Raw genomic sequence first — 12,028 nt, forward strand, 5'->3', positions numbered from 1 at the left:
AACGGGCTCCCGAACTCTGTTTTTGGCTGGCACGGCCTCCTGCAACTCTCTGTCAGCGAAAACAGAGTTCGGGAGGGCACCATGGGCCTGTCCTTTGTTATTTCCAGAGTGGCCCCCTGGGCTGGATCTGGCTCATGGGCCTTGAGTTTGACACCCCTATTCTACTGCTTATTTATGTATTTATTTATTTAGTAGTGGTCCTTATTTTGTATCCTGCTTGTCATTTTTTTGTAATTTAAATTTGTAATTTAAAATGCTTTACTTCTTCCTTTTAAAATTGTTTGAATGATTTATGCACAGCCAAGAAAAATGTGCCAAAGAAGCAAAATCAGTAATATTAACAGAATTCCCAAACACCTAATGCAACTTCTCAAATATTTTGAAAATTTGTAAAGTATAGAAATGGAAAAATCACATTGCAATCAAATTGTCAGTGCACCCTCTGTCTGATCTAGTCCTCCCTCATCCTACTTTATCTAAAAAAGTTCACGCTGCTTTTAGAATATCTGATTGGAGTAGAAGGATTTCCCCCAAAATGGAGATACTCAGGATAGAACCTATTTCCTCATTTACAACGCAGCCTAAATATTTTATAAATCATTATAATTTGAGAGATATCAATATTAATAAAAGGTTGAAAGTTAGTATTACTTGCAATTCTGATAGAAAACTGAAAGAAATACAACAAATATGAAAATATAAAAGATATTACAATAGGGCCAGCATAACATTTTGCATTTTGGAAGGCAATGTACTATTCTATAAATGTGCAAAGCAGTGCAATACCTTTTGTATATACCATATTTTTCAGAGTATAAGATGCACCTTAGTTTTGGGGGAGAAAAATAAGAAAAAAGCTGATTGGCAGGCGGGATACCCTCAATCAACTGTTCCCAGAGATGAATTTTAGCAACAGGTTCCTTGGTTGTGAGCTTGCTTTTTTTTGCTTTTTTTCTGCCTCTGAAACAAAACAGCTTCAGAAAAAAAAGCCTCTGAAGCTCTGTTTGGGGTCTTCTTTTCTGAAGCTCTGTTTAGGGGCTTCTTTTCTGAAGCTTCATTTCTGATGCTTTTTTCAGCCTCTGATACCTGCTGGGCAGGGCTACATTTGGGGCATAAGACACACCCAGATTTTCACCCTCTTTTTGGGGGCAAAAGGTGTGTCTTATATTCCGAAAAATACGGTATTTCTACAAGGCAATGTTCATCAAGTAATAAAATGCATTCATAGTTTCAGTTTTATGAAGATAACTATTAATTCAGAAGAAACCCAAAAATGAAATTTGACAACAACAAATATCTATTTATCGAAGTATCAGACTTTAATAAAGTTCTCAAACCACAACAAATTCACAGATAAATATATCTTCATTTCCCTTAGTGTCCCTATTTTGAACCACTGTTCTTGTAACAATTAGAATTGTGTTCGTATAAGCATAATATTTATAAACAGATAACATTTCCTTACCACTGCTGGAAGTTTGCTGTGGCCCTGTGCATGCTCTTAGCAGGTATGAATTTGGGCAGAACTCCTCATCAGGGTTGGTATCCATAATTTGATGAGAAGTATTGCTGTCTAGCAAGGGCATCTGGCAGCTAACTTGTGGTGGATTATGAGAGCTGGGCAGCTGAGCAGATGGGAGAAGACTAGACGAGGACGTAGGTGGAATGGGACGACCTGAAAAAGAGGACAAAGGGATAAAATTTCTGATGCTGGATGAATAATGCCATATTGCACAGAACACAATCTGCTTAGAAAAACAACAGCAAGGAAGTGCATCCATCAATTGATTTGCCATCAATTATATTTTCAAAGAGATTCATGGAATGATAATTATCCTTTGGCCACAATAGAAGAATATAGTTCCACTTGGGAAACATTTTGTAACTTGTCTTTTTTATACTGAACTAAGAACAACATCATCAACAACGACCGCTATTATTAATGTTAGAAAAACTGGCTTATTTTAAGCCATTAAAAAACTCAGTTTTCAACTCAAACAAATAGTAACTTAAAAAAAAAAGAAATGACAACAAAAGGCAAAAAGGATCTTTTAACCTGTTGTAAAAACAATGCCACATATTTTTGGCCATAGAGGTTTTCACTCACTTTGTGCAATTGAGATAAGCATATTACTTTGACCATTTTTAGCAGCAGCAACAGCAGTGTGGTATAGTAAAAGCAAAAAGAATTGAGACTGGTATGGAACAGTCAGAAAAAGAGAATAATAATCACAATCTTAATCATAATAAAAACGCAGCCTGCTTTTAAATTATAGAAAAATTATCTCAATTGTAAGATTTAACTAAAGTTAAGGTATACATTTATCTAGATTTTGGAATTCCTGTAATTTCCAAGTTAATTCAAAGAAACCATATCTAACTCTAAAAATGCTTCGAAGAAAAATACAGTCACAATAAAGGTGCCAAAATAGTATTTCCTGGATGGGAAGCTACAAGGAATCCTAGCATCTACCAGAAAACACCTGAGGCTATTACTCTAATAATAATTAATCCTAATTCCATTAATCCAATATGAAAACAAAAGCATTGAAAGAAGACATTTAGCCTTAGAGAAGAAGGGCATATACAAAAAAAGAGATTCAATCATACAAAGTATAGACAATTTGCATCTTTAACTGAAGGTACTAGTTAATCAGCAGTCTGGACAATTAAACAAAATAAAATGTTTTTCTTGTTGCCCGTTTTGATATGGGCCACAGATTTCTGCATCAGATGTAGATTTCAAATCATCTTTGTGGCCAATTTACTAAAGAATTTAGGAACAGGTAGTGTGATAATAAGGAATAAAGATGCCATCTTTTAAATTTTTCAGTGACCTCCACTTATTTCCACCTAGGAATTTAGCATCCAAACAGGATCAAAGATACTCACATGTAAATTGTCTGATGTCTCAGAGAGATTGTGGCCTCATTTAGGTAAGCAAACTGCTCTCTCACCCCCCCAAAACAGATTTACCTATGATTAGTTTTAAATGTATAATCTTTTTTATCCAATACATTAATTTGCTAAAAAAGAAAATCCCTTGGCGTTCAAAAGTTAGAAGTAACAAATATATTTTCTTCCCATTCTATCCAGGAAAAGAACCCAGAGGGTAGGAACCACAGCGTTTTATATGCAGTATATCCTCAGTGCGGAAAACACAAAGCAAAACATCCAGATGACTCAAAATAACAACAACAAAACAACAATAACGTTGTTTTCCTGTTTGTGGGAAATTCATTTCAACTGTATTTCTTATACCATCAATAATGCAGTTGTGTGGTTGGGTATAATCATTGTTTAATGTTCTGCTTCCCATTAGTGTAAATTACAAAATGGTTTGCAATAGAACAATAAAAGTACCATAATGCAAGTAATAAGTTAAAAGCAATATAAAAGAGCAGAAAGGAGAGAAGGTGACAACAAGAGAAAATAAAAATCATCCAGACTTTTCCATTCATGGAGGGAAGGTAGAGATATTTAGCAGATGCCTCTTAGATTTCAGGGGAGAGTATATTTCAAATGGAGGAAGGCTAGTGGATAGGTTCTCTGCTTATGAAGATAGGTAGAGGACCTATCTACAAGTAATTGCAAATGGCACATACTAGAAGACCTTCCCTGAAGTGAAAAATTCATTACATTGATAATGCAAAGACGTGCAGTCACATACTCCAAGTTCAAATTGTTTACGGATTTTATTTTGGATCAGTAGTTAACTACAATACAGTTGCTTCATGAACCATGTAACATGTGAATGAACAGAAGCTTGGCCACCAAATTCTATGGACCACAGAGAACATGTAACTAAACGTGGAGTGTGATCTGATAATTAAGGAGATACATACATTACAATATCTCACAGTTGTTGTACATTATATTATTAGAAATGTACAACAATGAATCATACTTTGATGCTAAAAAGATACAATGTTCAGCCACATTCAGTATGGTACATAGGATTAAACATTTTCCAGTGTTACAAGACATTCATGTCAATACTGAAGAACAGAGATACCGGTAATTCTGGTTTGTCAGGGCAAGTTAAGGCTAAATATATTTTGGATTCAGTACAATGCCATTCCTATCCACTTCTGTTTTTTACTGGTTCTTCCTGCCAGAAACAAGCCCATCCATCTGTCCTAGATGATATCATTCTTCTATGCCACAGTTAGGCTCTTTTCTCTAAATTACTCAATCCAGCTCACCAAGCAGTTTACATGCTTTAAGCCTCAGCATTATACATCTACTCAACAAAGTCATCTGTCAGGGTCAGGACATTTGTCTGCTGTTACAATTCCTACTGATTGAAGCCACCCGTTTCTCCCTTTTTCTTCCTGCTTTACTCCAAACATGGAAGGAGAGCTGGCAGAAAATTCTTTGCCCTGCCTATATTTATCATCCCTGTCAGAGGAAAAAAAGAAGTCAGAGGAGACGTGCTCCTTGATTGATTTCAGGGAGGAGTAAAAACAGTCTGTATCTATCAAGATGGAGAAGGTGCTCTGGAGTTGCTTCGCCATGTGGAAATGTGACCTCCACATTACTATCAAGGTCAGTGAGGCATATAAAGATCTACTGCATCAATTTGTTACTTATAAATGTTGAAGAAAGAGAGGTTTATATAATAGTAATGTTTGGTTACAAACACTTTAAAATTATATAAATTAACTTTATAAGGTTATATCAGCTGTTCAAAATTTAAAGATAAACCATTTGAAATCCAAGACTTCCAAGATGATATAGGATCAGTGATAACTGCTTTACATGTTTTTAAAGGCAGAATGTGACAACGTTATATGGTGAAATACAAATCACAAATAAACCAAATATCTGCAACTTCAAAGGTGTTTTTGTTATTGCCAAGATGCCAAGGAAACCAAGCAAAGAAGCCTTTAGCTAAGAATTTTGGCAGTAGTTGCTCTTATGTATACTCACAATCTGCAGCTCCTAACTGTATCATGCATCACTGATCACCCTGATCCAAGCAAGACAGAGACTGAGTAACAATACTTTCATGTCTTCTTCTGCCTCAGGCACCTATCCCCACAATCTAATCATGCAGGAAACTATCTATCATAGGAATAGATTCTCCAAGCAGCAGTGTGGTTTTGCATCATTCCTCTATGCATTTCGTGGATGGAATAAATGTCAAGGCAAAAACTGAATTACATTCATTATTTGTTTCGCTTTTTTTTTTTTTTTTTAAGCAAGTGAGGAAACTGAAACATAGAAATGACTGTGTTCTAAAATCAAAAGAAGGTCCAATATCATGCTTGGTGGTTTTTGGTAGCGCATGTTGGCTAATTAGAGCTATTGCTTTAGCAATGCAAGGGATAGTATCTGACAAAGATTCTTCAGGCCTCACCAGCCACCATGTATTTATTTCCAAATTACTGAGCTAAAATAAAATTGTTTCTTTAGTACTGTAATTTTGTTTTTGTTTTAATTGTTGTGAGAATTTCCCTGGGTTCCTTTCTTCCAAGCCGGGATAAGATCCCTAAAATCAAAACTGGAGGCTGGCTGCTTGAGAAAGAGGTGTCTCTTCATTGGTCCAAAGACAATACAAGGCTTGCTTTTGGGGCAGCTGGCCACAGATTGGCACACCAGCAAGATTTTTATGTGATTTCAAGACTTTGGTGAAAGACACGTGAGTAAAATATGTGGTTTTATGACTGGGAGAAGAAAAAAAAAACCAGGAACACACAGCTTTTTATGGTTAGAAAAAAAAATGTCCTTGTTATCTCCTTTATCAGAGAAAGATCTCTCTCTAATCAGGCAGATGGTTTTTCTTGGTTGATTTTTATGGTTTAAGAAAAAAACAACAACCATGGACTTAGGTGCTAAATTCTCTTGCTTTTTAAATATTGATTGATGACACTGCTGTTGGTCAGCATTCTAAGGATACATTATACTTTACGAATGGAGACAGGGCTTCTCTGACTCCAGAGCGGAAGGCTATTAGAGGAGATATTTGCAGCTCAGGATTGAAATGAGGGGTCCTTGGTGCTCTCTGAGCTTGCTTGTTTTCTTGCAGTTCTTCCTAACTAGGTAACATCATCAGTGCTAGTTTTCTGTCAGTTTATATTCTGATGTCTTGCATATCTCTCTGTGTGGGGGCAGGGGGGGAGCGAGATGTTTTAGATGAGGGGTCTCCAACCTTGGTCCCTTTAAGACTTGTGGACTTCAACTCCCAGAGTTCCTCAGCCAGCTTTGTTGGCTGAGGGACTCTGGGAGTTGAAGTCCACTAGTCTTAAAGGGACCAAGGTGGAGACCCCTGTTTTAGATCTTCTTTGGTTGAGCTGTTTACTGATGGCTCTTTGGCAGTTTCTTGATTGGGATACTGCTTACTTGACTGTTTGTCTGAAGTTAACCTTGGAGTTAATGTATGCTGATCTGGGTGCTGATTACTGGTGGAGAAGCGATGGAGTCTTTTTTCTCTTTTGGGCTGGTTGATTGTCTCTTTTGCATAGTCTATAGATGTTGATAATGTCTATGAGTCTATTGAGGACCGATTTGTCAGAGGGCCAGGTTTCTAGAAATTCCCAGGCATTTTTGGAAGTCTGTTAAAAGAAGACGGGGCAGATCAGAGGCTTTTTAATTACTATCAAACCCAAATGTCCTAAAATTATGGAGGCCATTCAGGGGTGAAATCCAGCAGGTTCTGACAGGTTCTGGAGAACCAGCAGCAGAAATTTTGAGCAATTTGGAGAACCGGTAGTGGAAATTTTGAGTAGTTCAGAGAACTGGAAAACACCAGTTCTGGCTGGCCCCAGAGTGGGATGGAAATGGGTATTTTGCAGTATCCTTCCCCTGGAGTGGGGTGGGAATGGAGATTTTGCAGTATCCTCCCTCTGCCATGCCCACCAAGCCACGCCCACAGAACCGGTAGTAAAAAAAAATTGGATTTCACCACTGAGGCCATTATTATTATTGTTTCTTGCACAGTCAACCAGATGTTTAGATTGGCATTTTTATCCACCTATTGAAACTTTTCCAATGACCTGACTTAGGTAGATGTTATTGCTTAATAATGTTAAAGACAGTAGTAGTAGTATTAGTAGTAGTTTAATAGTAGCAGCAGCAATAGCTTTTTGCTAAGAATGACATATTTCAGAGAACTCATTTTAGAAAATTACAATTATTGCTAAAAATGCAGTTACAGCACAAGAAGAACATTGGGCAGTAGCTTGACCAGGTCTCCTTCAAGTCTGGAATAATGCCAAACTAAATGTCTCTGCTGTTGACATTCAAGTAACTTATGCAATCTAATATATACAGGCAGTCCTTATTTAATGCTAGTAATTGGGATGGCCAATTCCATTAATAAGTAACATAGTAATAAAGTGCAATGTAACATTACTATGCCAATTTACATTGGCAGTTCTGGATGATACAGTTGCCATCATCATATTGCCTTGCAGTCATCATATCCGCATTTGTAATCTCCCGCTAGCTGGTCCATTGACTTTGCTTCTTTGAAGATGGCAGTGAATGTCACAGATGGTGATCATGTGACTGTGGAACCCTATGACTATCATAATTGTGAGCCAGTTAACAAGCATCCAAATTGCAATCATGTAACTGCAGAATGCTGTGAGAGCTGCAACTACTAGGAACAGTAATAAGTCCCTCTTGTTCAGCAACCTCATAACAGAATGGTCACTGAATGAGTAGTGGTTGAACCTCTCTGGCCCATTGCAGGCTGAAATGGAGCCATCGGGGAGGGCAGAGTTTGCCCTTTGGTGGTCAATTTGGGCCTCTCTCATTCCGTTGCGGGTGAAATGGAGCCTCCAAGGGCGGATCCAGTCCTCCAACATTCTGTTTGGCCCTCTGTGGACCTTCCCTGGCCTATTGCAGGCTGAAATGGAGCTTCCAGGGAGCATATTCGGCCCACCAGAAGGTCCATTTTGGAAGCTCCATTTTGGAAGCTCCATTTCAGCCTGCAATGGGCCGGGAGGCCACTGGATGCCCAAACAGAGCTTCTGAGGGTAGGAGCTGCTCCTCAGAAATTCCATTTTGGCCGGTAATGTGCAGGATGAATGTTTCAGAGCCTCTGCGGCAGGGGTGAAATGTTCCCGCTTCGAACTCGATCACCCGATCCAGTAGCGATGGCAGTGGCTGGTTCGGAGAACCGGTAGCAAAAAACCCTGGCCCCGTCCCCTACCTCTGCTGAGCCGTGCCATCACCAGAGGTTTTTTTTTACTTTTAACAGCAGTTTTTCTTCAGCCGAAAACATGCCTTAAAAGTAAAAAAAAAAAAGCCTTTGATTATCCCGCGGCTCAGCTGAGATTGTCAGAACCCTTTAAACTCTTTTTTTAACAACCACATGGCCGAAGTGGTTGTAAAAAAAAAAAGTTTTTAAAAGGCTCCTCTGGCGATCCCAGCTGAGTTCCTCATCACCAGAACTATAAAAAATATGTTTTCTACAAGCTCTTCAGCCAAAGAGCTTGTAGAAAACCTCCTTTTAAGAGGTTCTGGGCTGTGATCAGGCACTTACATTATTACTGTTTTTTTCCGACTGGGAAAGCCATGCTTTACATCAGTTGTACCAGCTAGCAATCCATCTCCTCAATCAGCAACTCAATCTGCCTGCTTTGCTGGCTGAGGAACTCTGGGAATTGAAGTCCACAAACCTTAAAGTTACTAAGGTTGGAGACCCCTGATCTAAAAAAATATTAATAAAATAACATAATAAAATAAAATATTTGTGCAGCTTTCTGAGGTTTGGTGTGTTTCTGTAGTGTATCACTCTAACTACACAAACATACAAAATCTCACAAAGCTGTATGTGGCATTTTGTGTGTGTGTGAGAGAGAGAGTCAGTTGTGTTGTGTTGTGTTGTGTGTGTGTAAAGTGTGAAAGTTGGTTTTTGAGCTTTTTGTGGCTGTGCTTGTTGCAGGGGCCATTTTGGATGAAGTGCAGCTGCTTTTACATTGTACATCAATTGTGTTGTGTTGTGTGTGTGTAAAGTACGAAAGTTGGTTTTTGGTACCTCTTATTGTTTTGTATATTTTGTTTATTATTTTATATATATATCTATATTATTATTTATCATTATTGGCCATGCCCACCCAGTCATCTGACCACCAAACCACGCCCACCAATTAAGCCATGCCCACAGAACCAGTAGGGAATTTTTTTAGATTTCACCCCTGCTCTGTGGTTGTTGTTTGGGGCCTTGTTCACATAAATTCAGATGTTTGCTAAGGGAACGCTCGTAACCTGGGGACTACCTGTATAGGAAAACTTTCATACAAAGTGTTTTTGTTTAAACACTGCATATGAAACAAAAATAAAAACATGAAGCAAGAAGAAAATGTTGGATAACTATCTGTCTGAGATGGTGTGGGGTTTCCTGCCTGGGCAGAGGGTTGGACTAGAAGGCCTCCAAGGTCCCTTCCAACTCTGTTGTTGTTGTTGTTGTTGTTGTTGTTGTTGTTGTTGTTGTTGTTGTTGTTGTTGTTATTATTATTATTATTATTATTATTATTATTATTATTATGAAGCATATTCAGTTCTGGTAATCTACACTACCAGAATTACCAGTAATCTATATATGGTAATCTGTGAATAGAGGCAGAAGGTTTCCTTTAGAAAACCTTATGAATTTTCTAGGATGGGATCAGTTTGATCACTTTTAATGAGATACCACTTCCCAGAATATGCAATGTGTATATAATTTTATCTGCCAATTTTTGTCATATGTTTGATTTCTCATTAGTTCTTCTTTATCCCATTTACGGATTTCTTCACAGTTTTAACAAACTTTTTTTGTAGATTCAATAACAAAATATTTTCCAAGTCATTCTCTTGGTTTCCATTTCTATTTCCCTTTTAATTTTTAAAACACCAGCCAGTTTCTTTTGTACATCCAGTAAAGCATCTTTTTCCAAATCATTATCTTAGCCCACCATTTGAATTTCCACATTCTTTACTTTCTCAAGAAAAAATTCTTCCACATCTGTCACTGACATTTTTAGAAACAGTTTATCCATACAAAACGATAGCAATAGTCACGTTGCTGACATTGTAATTATTAATTTCTGGCTCCATTCTTCAAAAATACACCCCTAGCCCTGAGGCAACCCGTGTCCCACTTTACAACCACATTAGGGACAATAGGAATGGTGGTGACTTAGCTTAATGACTCTCACAACTTGCAGTTGAGGTCTACCTGTGGTTCATCCCAGGGGTTAAATCTAAGAATTTTCTCTACCGGTTCTGTGGGCGTGGCTTAATTGGTGGGTGTGGCTTAATTGGTGGGCATGGCTTGGTGGTCAGATGACTGAGTGGGCGCGGCCAATAACAATAAATAATAAAAATAATAAACAAAGTATAAAAAACAATAAGAGGTACCAAAACCCAACTTTCACACTTTACACACACACAACACAACACAACACAACAGACTCACACACAATGTAAAAGCAGCTGCACTTTACACTTCACACAGCCACAAAAAGCTCAAAAACCAACTTTCACACTTTACACACACACAACACAACTGACACACACACACAAAATACCACATACAACTTTCTGAGATTTTGTGTGTTTGTGTAGTTAGAGTGAAACACTACAGAAACACACCAAATCTCAGAAAGCTGCACAAATATTTTATTTTATTATTTTACTTTATTGTGGACTTCAATTCCCAGAGTTCCTCAGCCAGAAAAGCCAGGCAGCATTAATCACTCAGTGATGAAATAGATTAGCTAAGTTTAGATTAGTTCTGTCTGGTGCTGAAAGCGAAACTGGGGCTTTCTAGCTGGGAAAAAAGCCATGAGGTCATCAGTAATCAGGTAAGTGCCTTAGAATCTCTTAAAAGGAGGTTTTCTTTTTATGTTTTTTAAAGATTCTGCTGATGAGGAACTCAGGTGAGATCCCCAGAGTAGCCTTTAATTTTTTTTTAAGTTTAAAGGCTCTGCCGATCTCAGCTGAGGGGCGGGATCCTCAAAGGCTTTTTTTTTTTACTTTTAAAGGCATGTTTCTGCTGAAGTAAAACCTTCTTTTAAAAGTAAAAAAAAAACCCTCTGCTGATGATGGGGCTCAGCAGAGGCAGGGGGCGGGGCCAGGGATTTTTGCTACCGGTTCTCCGAACCAGCAACTGCCATCGCTACCTAATCAGACGAGCCGGTGCGAACCGGGAGCATTTCAACCCTGGTTCATCCACAATTCAATTGGATGAGAACATTTTCTATCTAGATTATATAATTTATGTATTTATTTAATCAATTTATATTTAATAAATTCATTGCTGCACATTTCAAATAAATGAGTCTGGAAAACTAACAATGGTTAAAATTAGTAAAATAAATAAATAAAAGCAGTTACTTGTAAACAATTAAAGAAACATGGCAGCTGAGAAAAATCACTAACAAAAATTAGCACAGCCAAAAGAGAGGATCCTTACACAATCAGGGCCCCTAGATAGAACAAGGTCTTTACGTTTGTAGAGATTCTCTTTCATCCAGGTCATAGTTGCCCCAAAGGTGCTTTTTCAGGAGACAACTGGACTTTTTTGTTTTTTCTTTGAAGATGTTTCACTTTTCATCCAAGAAGCTTCTTCAGCTCTGACAGGATAGTGAGGAATGGAAAGATTTATAATCCTTGCAAACAGCTGATTATTTCCATCCTTTTAGAGGATCGTTGAAACACCTGGGGGTTTATCTGTATCCTCTGGGTCACCTGAGTAGTGCTCCTGGTTCCTATAGTCTGCATTTTTTTCTCTGGAAATCCTCCGGGTAAATCTAATCTCTGGAGGGATGATGTTTCAGAGGCCATATGGTTCATAAACGAGAGGCAAATTTTTGTATTTTGTTAAAATTTCTCACTCAGTAATATACTATTGGGAGTGGGAAAGCATTTAGTTCAGCAGAACAAATTAAATATTCTATGTTTTCCACTATGCGCCAATCTAATTAGGGAACCATAAAGATCCCTTTTATGAGAAAGCTGACGTATCAGGATGTTAACTCTGTGTAACATGAAGTTCTACTCAGTGGTGAAATCTGAACCGGTTTACTACCGG

The 12,028-nt window shown here is 37.9% G+C and overlaps 1 protein-coding gene across 1 annotated transcript in view; it reads right to left on the bottom strand.

Annotated features, from left to right (window-relative positions):
- Positions 1-12,028, bottom strand: part of TENM2 (teneurin transmembrane protein 2) — a 970,061-nt gene that overhangs the window by 413,006 nt on the left and 545,027 nt on the right. The window contains exon 4 of the mRNA XM_058167878.1: positions 1,466-1,675. Within this exon, the coding sequence (XP_058023861.1) occupies positions 1,466-1,675 (210 nt within the window). The remainder of the gene's footprint in view (positions 1-1,465; positions 1,676-12,028) is intronic.

The sequence above is a fragment of the Ahaetulla prasina genome, chromosome 2, assembly GCF_028640845.1.
Source record: "Ahaetulla prasina isolate Xishuangbanna chromosome 2, ASM2864084v1, whole genome shotgun sequence".
Lineage (NCBI taxonomy): Eukaryota > Metazoa > Chordata > Lepidosauria > Squamata > Colubridae > Ahaetulla > Ahaetulla prasina.